We start from the raw sequence: 14824 nt of genomic DNA on the forward strand, positions 1-14824 counted from the left end.
TGTAAATTGCTGGTAGTATAATCGTATAAGCTTAGTATTAATTGTATAAATGGTCTTATGCAATTTTTAGGCTAATTCTAGCTCTAATGAACCTGCTGAACAGGTGCAGTTATTTTATGATATATTCCGTCAAAAGAATTCACGTAATGTCGTAGGAAAATGTTTTGTTTTGTTTTCTAGAAAGACTTTTTATAATAGGGGGATAAATGTATATGGGATCAAAGTGATGTGGATGGGCAAGCCACGAATTGCCAGAATAAAATAATGATAAAAGAAAAATGAAGATTTGGTCTCATACCTGGCAGATGTGTGAAAGGTTTGTTCAGTAAGAACAATAGTGTTATATATTCCCTGGTTTTGTGTTTCTTGTGTTTTTGTTATGTGGAGTTTTAGTTTGCATTTTGCCATGGTTCTATTAGGATGATGCAAGAATAAAAATGTTTTTAAAATGGAAAGAGTTAAAGTACAGTTAACAGTTCAAGTATAAAAAATAAATAAATGACCTTAATAGAAACATAGCAGTGTACTTAAAGTACAAAAATAATATATAAATAGTAAACTATAAGAATGATGTTATATTCACTTGAAGAAAACTTACAAGTATACTTGCATTACAAAACTACTAAACCAGTAGTTTACTGAAATACTTCAAAGTGTACTTTCATAATCTAATAATTGTGTGCTACAAGTACTAAAATAGTAAACTACTACTATTAAGTTTACCTGTAGTACAGATTCAGTACAAATGATAAATGTAGTTGTGAACTAGTTGTGCACTTAAAGTTTACTACTGTTATCCTACACTTATAGAACACTTAAATGTATAATTTTATATACTAAAAAGTGGGCAAATTTAGTCCCAAGCAGAATTGAACACTTACAAGTTTACAACTAGTACACTGATATTAGTACATAAAGTATACATAAAATACACTTGAACTTTACTGAAGTATACTTCAGAAAATGAACTCCATAGATGTGATTGGTTAGTACGGTGCTTCTCACAAAGATCCCACAACATCTCAACACGTAAAACTTTGCTTCATCTATAATTTAATCTCATTCAGTGTTTTTTTTTTTTGTTTGTTTTTTGGTAGTGTCAGATTTTCTTTGAAACATCCCAAAGTCTTCTTTTCGATATTGCAGAGGAAAGCTGCTGTTAAATGAATCAGCTGAGAACCAATGAATGGTTTGTTCCTCAAACTAGATTGTCAGATGTACTCCTCATCTTGTCCACTCCACTCTCTCCTGGTTTGATCCAGTTTATTTTCTTATTTCAAGACAGTATTACATGAAATAGCCTTCATATATCAAAAGAACAACCAACTGAATTGTTTAAAAAATGTGATTGTATTTGACCAATTCCTACTTTTCTAATCAGCACAACCAAGTGTGCAAATAATACATAAGGTTTCAAATCAGCAAACATTTACATACATTGAATCCAAAATTGTATTTAATATATAAAATATAATGTCATTGTTTTATTACTTACTCTTACAGAGGAACATACAATGCACTACATCCAGTGCATACTCATTACATATATCGTCATCATATATGATCCATTTTGCAACATTAACAGATCAACGAGAAACATTTATATTGATTCATTTAGCAAAATGACTTACAAATAAGGACCATCACAAGCTATTTGTCACAAGATATCTGTTTTATGGCTCTTGTACCATAAATCACATAATTTGTACCATAATTTGTTGTTAATATTGATTATACCCAACCATTTCTAAATCTGAAAAAGCTAAAGCATATATCATAGCTTTCATTTGAGACAAATATTTTTTCCTTGTTCTCTCCATCAAGTGTATTTATTCAAGTATTGCGAAAATGACCTTTACATAAAGGCTTTAACGTACCTAAGTTTAATCTTCACTGGCATATACCATGCCATAGCAGAGCATCAATCATCACAATGTGTGCTTGAATTACGTTGTTGAGCCATTGAGCTTATTTCAGAATCCTGAATTCAGTTTACCTCAAAGACCATATTAAGCTCCATCTGTTTACTTTGTGATTCTGAGATAATGCACCATATAGCTGAGTATGACGAAGACTGTGAGAAAACATGCCAGAGCTCCCAGTTTCAACAAACATTTTTCATAGGCTTGGTGGCTACGCACACAACCTCTGATGAGGCAAAAAACAGTGGTTAGGGTGGTTTGTAAGGTTTTGGAGAGTGGATCGCCTTAGTCTTGATTAAAAATAATAGTAATAATATTCACAGTAAATTAATAATAACAAAAAAGTCGAACATTTCTGCTTTGGAAGATAGTAAATCCTAAATATGAATATTTATGACAGCCATAGGCTATAATTAATTATTTTTTATTTCTTATTTCTTTATGAGCGAGAATTATTTATTTAATAATATTATAATTATTTTAAATATGATTATTTAAATTTTGGTGTTTAGATTTAAATTTCCTTTGATCAGGATGCAGATCCTGGAAAAATCTCATGACTCACACTATTGGTCACAAGCAATAATTGCTATTATGCAAAAACATTTCCTTCCCCTACACAAAAGTACAGGGCCTGAAGTTTTGTTAAGGAGTGTTCACAAAGTTGAGGATTAATGTACTAAAGACTCAATATTTATACATCATTAGTTCAAAAAAGTACCCCACCCCATGCATTGTTACAATCATTTCTCTTCTAAAGATTCTTGCATTACAAAAAAAAAAAAAAAAAAAAAAAGGAAAGGCACACCAAAATCACAAACATTTACATAGTTACATTTCCAGCTATTTCAAATATTTCTATTATTTTATTCTAACATGTTTTCAGCATTTTTGTATACAGATGGAGTTCAAAATGCAAAATAAAAAGTCCTGGAAATAGATCAATAACTAAACTAAAATGTTCAAACCAAATGATCAAATTGTTCTTTCATGGTGATGTTTTATATAGATGGTTTAGCTGAAATATAATTTCTAAATATAGTCATAATTACTAAAAAAGACTTAGTATTATAATAATACATATTACAATTCTTATAACCAAGCGAATCAAAAAAAAAAAAAAAACCTTTAAAGAAGGAACTATAAAGATAGAATAAATATGGCATGAGCAAAAGGGTGCATGGTTGAAAGAAGAATACTTAAAAATCAACATAAACATCTTTGAATGAATATTAATGGATGTGGCTTCAAATTTCTGTGTGATCATTCTTCTTATTAGTAGTATTTTCTTATGTAGTTGACTTTACCTGTTTTAGTCACGGATTCTAAAATCAGATATGGAAATCTATCAGCGAAATGTTACATTATGCTGTCATGGAAGATAAACATTTGGCCCCACCTTTAGTTCAATCTTACGTCCCTTCTGAAGGACAAGTATAAAACTCTGAGTATAGGACTGTGTCTTTCTCATTGATCTTGTGGAGAGCTTGACGCTCCACCAACACCATGGGGATGTTAAAAAGAATATCTATAGGAGTGCTGATATGGGTGACACTGTCTATTGGACTTGCGGAAACACAAACCAGTAAGACAAATTTATAACAAGTGTTTCTTAATACTGGATTTTACTTTAATTGTAAAATTGTAGTAATACAATAATTAGATAATTGCATGCAGTTACATGTAATGTCATGCTAATATTTAGAAATAATTTGTAAGTCAGAAATATCATCATTAAAGGCAGAGATTATTTGAATAATTAAAAAGGGAAGATAACTATCAAATATTTATGAGATATTATAAAGAAAAAAATTACTGTAATTAAATTATGTTTAGTGGAACTGAAAAATGTAAGATTTGGGCGTTTTGTAAAGCAGTCAAACAAATGATTCTTACCTATGTTTTAATATTTATGAATATTTCTCAAACTCCTCCAGCGTTTTTCACAACAATGAACATGCAACCAACTGCTACAGTAGAATTTGTTTCAGGTAAAAATCTCGAAATCATTGAAATTCAAAGGTTTTTTCATAATCAACTTTAAAAGAAACGATTTATTTATTTATTTATTCATCTATTTTTTACCAGGACTGACTTCACAACACAATGAGCTGGTTTGTAGTGCTTGGGGTAACTACCATTTCAAGACCTATGATGGGAGCTACTTCCAGCTTTCATCTTCCTGCAACTACATTTTTACATCGCACTGTTCGACCAGCTATGAAGACTTTAACATCCAGTTGAGGCATCAGGTGGTGAACAATGATCCAACAATCAGCAAAATCATGATGAAACTACAGGGGACAACAATAGAGCTTACTAAAGGCTCTCTCAGTGTAAATGGGCAAATGTGAGTGATTCTGATTAAGTTTGTGTGATTTTTCAGATCATATAATCTGACTTAAATTGTGTTGACTTCTGACTTCATTTCACTTTGCTGTCAATCTTCCCTTTGTCTGTAGAGTGACACTTCCATTTACCAACTCTGAAGTTTTCATCGAGAAGATGACATCTTATATTGCAGTCAAGGCTGTTTTGGGGCTAGTAGCCATGTGGAATGAAGATGATTCTTTCATGGTAAGGATATCTTCATTATGCAACAAACCAGCTGCCTCCAATAGCCTAAAGTGTTAGTTCACCCAAAAATGAAAATTCTGTCATCATTTACTCTCCCTCAAGTTGTTCCAAATCTGTATGCATTTCTTTCCTCTGCTGAAGAATATGGGCCAAACAGTTGATGGGCCCCATTGATTCCATAGTATTGAAAAAAATACTATTGAAGTCAATGGGGCCCATCAACCGTTTGGTTACCGAAATTCTTCAAAATATTAAAATATTCAAAAATAGGTTTGGAACAACTTGAGGGTGAATAAATGATAACAGAATTTTCATTTTTGGGCGAACTATCCCTTTAACCAACCAACAGGAGGAGGGAACTAATACAGGTGTAATATAATCTATTTTCAGGTCAAGTTAGATGAAAAATATCAAAACCAGACATGTGGACTGTGTGGTGACTTCAATGGAATCCAGATTTACAATGAATTCATCAGTGATGGTATTTGTTCATTTATTTATTCATTTTTGCAATGCTGTCTATAGAAAAATGTATAATTTTCTTGCATGTTTTACATGATTGTCCAGAGACAATAAAGAATCATTGCATGTCTTGTTTTAGGAACTCGGCTGTCTGTTTCTGATTATGGGAACCTCTGGAAGATGGATGGTCCAACAGAAATCTGTAATGAAGACAAAATATCTCTAGATGAAAACTGTGGAGATGAGGTAAGAAATGAAATTGTCCACACTCCATTAGACGTTTCCTTTGTCTACACAGAAATGACAAGCAATTAACTCCCCTTAAAACTGGGGTGGTAATAATTACATTTTGGGCAAAAAAATGGCCAGTTTCGGTTAAAATGCCTGTTTTGGGTGTCCAAGGAAATTGGGACTGGGGTGAATTCAGGTTTAACACGTATTCTTGTAGTATGCTGTTAAAAAAAACAAGAACATATTATGTATAAAATAGTCATTTAGCAGTGACTTTTATCCGTAGAGACCCCACACTTATTATTACAGCCCAGAAAGTGCATTGCTCAAGGTGTTGGTTTATGCTCTCTTCTTGTCCAGAGTCCTTCTGGTCCTAAAGTTCACCCACTTTACCCACCATTTTTTACTTACATAAAATTAATGCTTCTGAAAAAATAAATGCAGATGCATTTATTTAAAGTGACTTGATAAATGAAGAACACATTTTATTGAACATTTTCAGCATTATAAATCTCATATTATATGTAATCAGGGTTCAAGTCATATATATATATATATATATATATATATATATTGTCTTTATTTCTCGTCATAATTATTGTACCTGTTTGTTAATGATTATTTTTTGTCTCATTCTCCACAGAATTTTTGCCGTGATATCTTCTCCAGTTCAGTGTTCAGTGATTGCAGAGGTCTGGTTTCCATCGATTCATTTGTCGAAGTTTGCATGAAAGACTTATGCCATTGCAATGGCTCCTCTGGATCCTTCTGCCTATGCAAAACCATCGCTGAATATTCTAGACAGTGTGTACATGCAGGTGGAAGGCCTGAAGAATGGAGAACAGAATATTTTTGTCGTAAGTATGCCATGTTTATGCCGTGCATGGCCCATTCTTTTAGTTCTTTGTCAATGTTTGTCTTACCATTGTGTGAGTTTTCAAAAGAAGATCTGGGGCTTAAACACCCTCGCAATGCCGCTGATCTAGAGTCTCTTCTTGTAGTTTTGTATTCTTTTTGATAACCGATGCTCTTTTTTTCTATATTGCAGCACATCCGTGCCCAGAAAGCATGGTATACCAAGAGTGTGGAAATCCCTGTACTGACACCTGTACCAACCCTGAAAGAGGACAAGTGTGTGAGCGCCACTGCATTGATGGATGCTTCTGCCCTCCTGGTATAGTGTTTTTATTATGATTTTCCTTATTGACACTATCTTCTAAAGTAACTGACTACAATCATTTCACTGATACCTTCCTAATCTAATGTCTTTTTGTCTTTAATCTGATATTATTTTGTGTAATCCTCTAGTGGTCTACAGCCAATTATTATTATTTTTTTTACTTTATGCTAAACTTGGTGACTTTTGTGACACTTGCTGTATGAACACACACACACACACACACACACACACACACACACACACACACACACACACACACACACACACACACACACACACACACACACACACACACACACACACACACACACAATCTTGGACATGATTAGAAAAGTTTAAATGGTCTTCTAAATCCACCTAACCTCAGCTAGCTTTAAAATTAGTGTTCATTTTATTTTATTTTTTTACTGGTGTTCTGAACGTGTCCATTCTTTCTCAATGAAAGTGAGTCCCACTGTGAGTCTAAGCCATAACCAATTTTCCTTTTTCTCTCGCTTTAAGGCACTATTTTCGATGATATACACAAGACTGGCTGTATTCCACACAGTGAATGCTCCTGCATCCTTGGAGGTAAAATATTTGCCTCTGGGGAGAATTACACAAGCAACTGCCGAGAGTGGTAAGCCTCCATTGTTTGAAATTCACACTCAATTTTCTAAACCCATTATATTTAAAAAAATAAGCTGTTGAAGATTTAATGTTTTAATATTATAGCCTATTATGTACTATATTGACCTGGTTTCACAGACAAGGCTTAAGATAGTCCCAATCTGAAATGCATGTTTGAGCTGTTTTAACTGAAAGCAACTTGCACTGACATATGTCAGTGCCATTGTTTTTCTCAGGATGCACACCAGTAAAAACAATTTAAAGGCACAAAAAAGATAAAAAAAAGATACTTAAATGTCCTAATTGAACTAAAGCCTAGTCCTGTGAAACCAGGCCTGAGTGTTTTAAAAGGTATAGGTTTACATTGACATTATTATTTCCCATTTAGTACCTGTGAACAGGGACAGTGGAATTGTAACGAAAAGGATTGTCCACGTGCATGTTCAGTTGAGGGTGGATCCCATATTACCACTTATGATGGAAAAGCCTACACCTTTCATGGAGACTGCACTTACGTCCTATCCAAAGTATGTGCTTGAATGCAATTAACTTTATAAGACACCATTAGAAGACATTACATGCAGTATGAGCTGTTCTTGTACTAATTACTAGTAAATTAACAATGGATTTCTAAGTTTTGTGCTAAACAGTGTCATATTATTAAAAAAAAAAAAAAAAAAAACTTGTCGGATAATAAATGTCCAGATAATAGTTATTTTATTTTTAACAATTCATTTTATTAATAAAATGTATTTTTTCTTCAACTAAAAATGATAATTATGAGTTTCTGCTTAACAACTGAAGAGCTTTAAGAAAGCCATTAAAATCTGTTTTGAGGCTGATATTAGGGATAATTGTGGCTATTGCATGATTGACATGATATGCATGATAAGATCCAAATGGTGCAAATTGATGTGTGGTGGAAACAGGGATTACATTTGCATGTCTGTAGTTTAAGAAATTAATTGGATATGTTTTTTTGTTTTCACCAAATTAACCCACAGAAGTTAAACATTGCTGTCTAGATCTATGTTAACAGTACAGACATAGATAAATAGATTATGGCTTTATAAAGGATAAACAAAATGTGAGCCCACACAAACAAAACCCTATCTTAAAAATTATTCTGATTTTATTATTAACTCTCTGTTCACAGTTCTATGGACGTTTTTAAGATAATCATATATGGAAATAAATGTGAATGTGTTTTAAAATGGTTGGTAATTTAATCTTCATTTTTTTAGGTTATATTAATTAACTGGTCCATTTTTCTTTCTTTTTGAAAGCAATGCACAGGAACAGAATTCACAATTCAAGGAGACCTGGTGAAATGTGGTGTGACTGACACTGAAACCTGTTTGAAGGCAATAACTTTGGCATTGTCAAATGGAAATACTGTAAGTACTAAAAAGGATTGGGGATGAAAAAACGTTTTGTGTCACTGTATATATATATATATATATATATATACCGTATATAAATAAATAATCTGGATGTCTTTCCAAAGCATTTCTGAACAGAAATTATTTGTGCACACAGGTGTTTAAAGTGGATTCCAGTGGAAATATTGAGGTCAACAGAATAATTGCCCAGCTTCCACTTTTTACAGGTAGGGTAGACAAATCAACAGAAAATGTAGGGGGATAAATAAATAAATGCATTAATTAATAATTAGCACACAAATATAATTAAACATTCGTAAAGTATACCGAATCAATTTTTGTTATTATAATTTTACTATCACATAGCTAAATGATATTAAAGCTACACTATGTAACCTTTGGCCCTCCAGTGGTTAAAAATAATTAAAACGTGTGTCTTGCGGAAGAAGATTGCTTTGGTTGTGCTTCGGCTCTGCTTCTTTGCGCGCATGAATGTGGTTCGAGGCACCGGTAAACTATGTGGATTTATGACATCTTATCAGAGCGGATAAACAAATAAACAACGTCTGTAGGCTATCTGAAATCAACTATTATACCCTCAGTCAGTTTTCACATTACTCCAATAATATTAGTTCACTGTATGAATAAAAACCATTGCGCGAATTAGGACAATGATGAGTGCCGTGTCGGTATCTTATGGCGAGACCGGCCACCTAAACCTCCGACAAATGTTACAAGATGCTGGAATACATTCGGCATGATGCTCACAGTGCATGTATTCTCTAGCTAGTGGCTAGTCTGTACATGTTATACACTCGTTATCGTGGTGTATCGAATGAGTGCACTTGATATCCACAGTGGTTTACTGGTTTAGGACTCCACTACAAGTGGATTTCCCCTAAAATAGTGCACTAAGTGTATGGGGCCGTTTTTTTGTTATTTCTTTATATTAAAAAAAAAGTTACATAGTGTTACTAATAAACAGAGAAAGGTAATTTGATGAATGCAGAAGAGCCTTTACAGTGATCTGATTTCAAATGGTGTGGGCGCGCATTGAATATTTGTTTTGAAATACTGATAATGAAGAGAAAAATATGGTTATGTGGACTATGGTTATGTAAAGAACTACTTGATTACTACTTGATGTCTTGCCTTATATTAAACACACACCAATGTCTGTAATTCTAAATTTGTATTTTTATTTTATTTTCAGCTGATGTGAGCATTTTCAAGCCCTCCTCATTCTACATTATCATTCAGGCCCATTTGATTGGGCTTCGTCTGGAGATCCAGCTTGTACCGTTAATGCAACTTTACATCACAGTCAATTCAGCGTACCAAGGAGAAACATGTGGTATTTATTTTTACAGACCTCTTTGCGTTAACCCTCTCGTACAATCCTCTAGACAAAAGCAACATTATTTTACTTTATGTGAAGGCTTTCTGTATTTTTTAGTTTTTCCTGTGGGAATATTTACATGTCTTCGGTTCATTTGATTTTATATCCTAGATTAATTTAATGAATCAATCCATAGGTCTTTGTGGCAATTTCAACAACATTGAGGCTGATGACTTTACAACCATTGGCGGACTCAGGGAAGGAACAGCTTTGGACTTTGCCAACACCTGGAAAACAAGAGCAAGTTGCCTTGATGTTAAAAGAACCTTTGAGAATCCTTGCAGTCTTAGCACTGAAAATGGTATGAATTTACTTTTACTGTTGTCATGTGATTTCCACAACACTTGCGTTTGTAACTCTGGAATGTCATCTAGAACTGATCGTTTTTCTAAAAACACACAGAGAAATATGCACAGCACTGGTGCTCCCTGCTGTCAGATCCTTCATCAGTGTTTTCCCCCTGCCACTCTGAAATCAGCCCTGAAGTCTACAAAGCAGTAAGTGAAATCTATAATAATATATTATAAGATATAATTGTAATATTTATTTGCAAGCTGAATCTAACTTTTCCATACTTTTTAGAATTGTATATATGACAGCTGCAACTGTGAGAAGAGTGAGGACTGTATGTGTGCTGCATTGTCTTCATACGTACATGCATGTGCTGCAAGAGGGATTGCCCTTGATGCCTGGAGAGATGCTGCCTGCAGTGAGTTGCTTTCTTCTCAGAAAGGCTTGAGAATATTTGATATTTTGATATTGATATTTGATAGCTTGACAAGCTGTTTTGGGATTTTACTTAAAAAGTCATGCTGATTAAAAACAATATGTGAGATGGGAGTTCAAATAAAAGTTTTTGCTCACATATGTTCATTAAGTGGATTGTAGTTAAACTCAAATAAATATCCTCTCCTTCTTCTCAGAAAAGTACACCCTAACTTGCCTCGCCACCACGGTCTACTCCTATCAAATGACCAGCTGTGACCGCACTTGCCGATCCCTCAGCCAATCAGACACCACCTGCGCGGTTGACTTTGTGCCAGTAGATGGCTGTGGCTGTGCAGAAGGAACATACATGAACGAGAATGGTGACTGTGTTGCATCTGCCAGCTGCTCATGCTATGATTCAGGCAAAATTATTCCTGCTGGGATCTCCATCTCCAAAGATGGAGGATCATGGTATGGACATGGAGTTGGTTACATTTCTGTTAAACAGGGTATATTTTGCATACAGGGTTTTTCAAAGTTTTTGATGTCAAGGACCCCCCAAAACTCTCAGGCACTCATGAAAATCTAACCACCTGTATATACACATTTTTAATAATGTTAGGTTACAATTTTGAGAAAAATAAAGAATTGATTTTAGTATCATCATTGTATTCTGGCCAAACTAAATTTGTATTGAGCATTTCACTATCTTTTTGCAAGTCTTGTTTTTCTCTTAAATTGTTTAATAATCTTAACCAAGGGGATGCTGGGGGTCCAAGGACTTCAGTTTGAAAAACCCTGTTGTAGATTACTGTCCCAAATGTGATTTAAATACTTTTTTTTCTTACTTTTAAATTTCAGTATTTGCGAACAAGGGAAACTGAGCTGCTCTGGTGGATCAAATGGGGAAGGTGTGTATCTGTTTGTGTGAGTGTGTGTGTGTGAGAGAGAGAGAGAGAGAGAGAGAGAGAGAGAGAGAGAGAGAGAGAGAGATAGGCTATATTTAAATTGTTAAAATAATATGTTTCTAAGTTAAGTGTTTTTAGAACTTTCTGAGATTTATTTTATCAGTGATTTTATTTGACATCTGCTACACTTATACCTTTAAGTGAATACATTGTCTTAACCAATTCTTTGAATCTTTACTTTTAGAATGCAAAGAGCCAATGATGTTTTTCAACTGCTCCAGCGCTAGCCCTGGTTCCAAGGGATCAGAGTGTCAGAAGAGCTGCAAAACATTAGACATGGCCTGTGTGAGTTACTTGAATGCTTATTAAGGTGTAGGTCATGCTTATGTTATTCTAAACCAATATGCTAGTTTTTCTGTTTCTGTGTGATTCAAAACAAGACATTTAAGTGACATGACATGGTCATTGTGCACTGTACTTCTGCAAAAGTAGAGCTCCAATAGGGATAATAAAACACCAGAATTGCACCACAAAAGTAGTACCAGATCTAATATGCAGAATGGAAAATGAGACAGACTGTACAGAAAAGAGAGGTGTGAAGATCCTTTATAAACTCCCTCCTTTTGTGTTCCACTGAGAAAATAACATCATATGGGTTTAGAATAGCATTGGGGTAAGTAAATAACCAATAAATTGCAATATAAGGGTGAATTATTCCTTTCTGCAGTAATAATTTGTTGTGAAATATTGCAAATGTGTTACTGCAGATCAGCACAGAGTGTGTGTCTGGCTGTGTGTGCCCATCTGGGCTGGTGTCAGATGGGAAAGGTGGCTGCATTGCTGAAGACCTCTGTCCTTGCATCCATAATGGAGTTGCCTACCAACCTGGGGAAAGCATTAAGACTGATTGCAATACATGGTAAGTACAACTGTGAGATTTTTAATAATTTTTTGTATTTTAGATACTATTGTTTATAATGCACTTACATTACTTTTTGTAGTGCTTGTGAGAATAGACGATGGATATGTACCACAAACCAGTGCAGTGGGACATGCAGCATCTATGGAGATGGTCATTATAGAACCTTTGATGAGAAAAGATACGTCTTTAGCGGAAACTGTGAATACAGCCTTGTTCAGGTATTAACCTTATACTTTCTTATGAGGCCTGAAGCTCTTTATAACTTAATCTAAATCTAAAGTTTCATGTTATGCCCAGGACTTCTGCAATAGCACCAGTGGCACTTTTAGAGTCATTACTGAAAATATCCCCTGCGGATCCACTGGCACCACTTGTTCCAAGGCTATCAAGATTTTTCTTGGAGTGAGTTAACTCTCTGCATTTACCAAAGCAGGCATATAAAACCTTAAATTAGTACAGAATGAACATTGTATTTGTCATTTATATTTCAGAGCAATGAGCTTAGATTGACAGATGGATCCTACCAAGTTGTTCACAGAGATGCAGGAGAGGAGATTCCCTACCAGATGCGCACCATGGGGCTTTACTTGGTGATTGAGGCCAGTAATGGTCTGATGCTCATTTGGGACAGAAAAACAACAATACACATCAAACTGAATCCAGAGTTTAGTGTGAGTAATGTGGCAGGACTATCACCTCAATCTTTGTCAAATATATTAAATATTATATATATATATATATATATATATATATACTGTATATATATATATATATATATATATATATATATATATATATATATATATATATATCGTATTTATGTTTATAATAACAGTGTTCTATTCATATTGACAGGGGCGCGTGTGTGGTCTATGTGGAAACTACGATGGGAACGCAAACAATGACTTCACTACACGCAGTCAAGCAATTGCTGTCGAAGCCCTGGATTTTGTAAACAGCTGGAAGCTCTCTAGTTGTCCAGACGCAACTCTCATCCAAGAACCATGTGTCCATAATCCGTATAGAGAGGCCTGGGCACAGAGGCAGTGCAGCATCATTACTAGCAATGTCTTCTCAACCTGTCATTCACAGGTAGTTACAACAAACTGCTATTTAGGGAACTCGAATATCCATATGTTAAGTATATTATGTCTGAAAAATCGATCGCATTTACCAGCCACATTGTTATGAATATTGCTTTAAAGGTGGACCCCTCTCCTTTTTATGATGCTTGTGTGAGAGACGCATGTGCCTGTGATAGTGGTGGAGATTATGAATGTTTTTGCACTGCTGTAACAGCCTATGCACAAGCCTGTAACGAGGCTGGAGCCTGTGTTGCCTGGAGAACACCTAAAATATGCCGTGAGTCACTGATAACTATCACATTGTCATCAGATATGCTGTAAAGAATGATTAAAAACTGTACACCACAAAAGCCTAAAACAAGTTTAAGGTTTGCCTTTTCATTGCAGCATTGTTCTGTGATTATTACAACCCCCCTGGTGAATGTGAGTGGCATTACAAACCTTGTGGAGCTCCTTGTATGCAGACATGCAGAAACCCTTCTGGAAACTGCTCTAGTCAGATACCAGCGCTTGAAGGTGAGAACTCATAATTACAACCAGTTATATCATTTGCATGTTATTGAGAAAACAACTATAAATACTTGTATTTGGAAGACACATTGAAATAATTTTGTCACATCACACTTATTTTGTATTCTATTAAATTCATATTTTTAAATAATGCATAATAATCAGTGTACATTTACTATTGTAGAAACCCTAGACATAATTTCGGGGGGATTTTGCTTCAGCTTAAAAAATTTCAAAGTGATTTTTGTCAAGCAAATGTATCATTCAAATATCACCTTGGTTCAGAATCATAAAAAATCATAATAGGCTATGTCCCCTAAACTGGACAAGTTTATAGAATAGTTAGTTTATATTATAGTTTATATTTGTCTTCAAAACATTTGTCACAACAATTTATTCACTGAAATCTATTCTTAAATTGAACTTCACATTGCCACATTGCACATCACATGCTTTGTTTGTTTTAATCTGATTTATATTTTTCCATTTGAACCTTTTTTAGGATGCTATCCTAAATGCCCTCCTGAGCAGCCTGTTTTTGATGAGGATAACATGAAATGTGTGACACAGGAAGATTGTGGCTGCTTTGTTGAAATGTTACATTATGATATTGGCCAGCAGGTGCCAACCACAGAAAACTGTCAGTCATGGTATGCGTATTTTCTACTCGTATTCAAGTTCCATATAGGTCATTAATAGTTTTTAAATATTCTATTTGTGTTTTTTTTCATGCAGTTATTGTTCATCATTTGGTGTTGTCTGTGAGTTTGATGTAAATGGTAAGATTTTTGCCATTTCAGTTATAGTTTAGTTTTGAAGATTAGTTTAGCTTAGTTGAAAGTCTACTTTTATTAAACTCCTTTTTTCATACTTTTTCTTCATTTACAGCATGTACATGCCAATACAACAATGTAGAGTACTACTTTGGA

The 14824-nt window shown here is 34.3% G+C and overlaps 1 protein-coding gene across 1 annotated transcript in view; it reads left to right on the forward strand.

Annotated features, from left to right (window-relative positions):
- Positions 1-5141: 5141 nt before the first annotated feature.
- LOC307155271 (mucin-5B-like) overlaps positions 5142-14824 on the forward strand; it is a gene marked incomplete at its 5' end in the record, with an annotated part of 31922 nt that continues 22239 nt past the window's right edge. Inside the window, 19 exons of the mRNA XM_079865833.1 lie at positions 5142-5207; positions 5836-6049; positions 6241-6366; positions 6874-6991; positions 7370-7508; positions 8521-8590; positions 9577-9717; positions 9899-10063; positions 10165-10259; positions 10345-10471; positions 10686-10979; positions 11623-11723; positions 12146-12297; positions 12380-12518; positions 12792-12971; positions 13156-13392; positions 13506-13662; positions 13773-13901; positions 14398-14545. Of these exons, the coding sequence (XP_079721959.1) occupies positions 5142-5207; positions 5836-6049; positions 6241-6366; positions 6874-6991; positions 7370-7508; positions 8521-8590; positions 9577-9717; positions 9899-10063; positions 10165-10259; positions 10345-10471; positions 10686-10979; positions 11623-11723; positions 12146-12297; positions 12380-12518; positions 12792-12971; positions 13156-13392; positions 13506-13662; positions 13773-13901; positions 14398-14545 (2798 nt within the window). The remainder of the gene's footprint in view (positions 5208-5835; positions 6050-6240; positions 6367-6873; positions 6992-7369; positions 7509-8520; positions 8591-9576; positions 9718-9898; positions 10064-10164; positions 10260-10344; positions 10472-10685; positions 10980-11622; positions 11724-12145; positions 12298-12379; positions 12519-12791; positions 12972-13155; positions 13393-13505; positions 13663-13772; positions 13902-14397; positions 14546-14824) is intronic.

This window comes from Squalius cephalus, assembly GCF_949319135.1.
Source record: "Squalius cephalus genome assembly, chromosome: 3".
Classification (NCBI taxonomy): Eukaryota; Metazoa; Chordata; class Actinopteri; order Cypriniformes; family Leuciscidae; genus Squalius; species Squalius cephalus.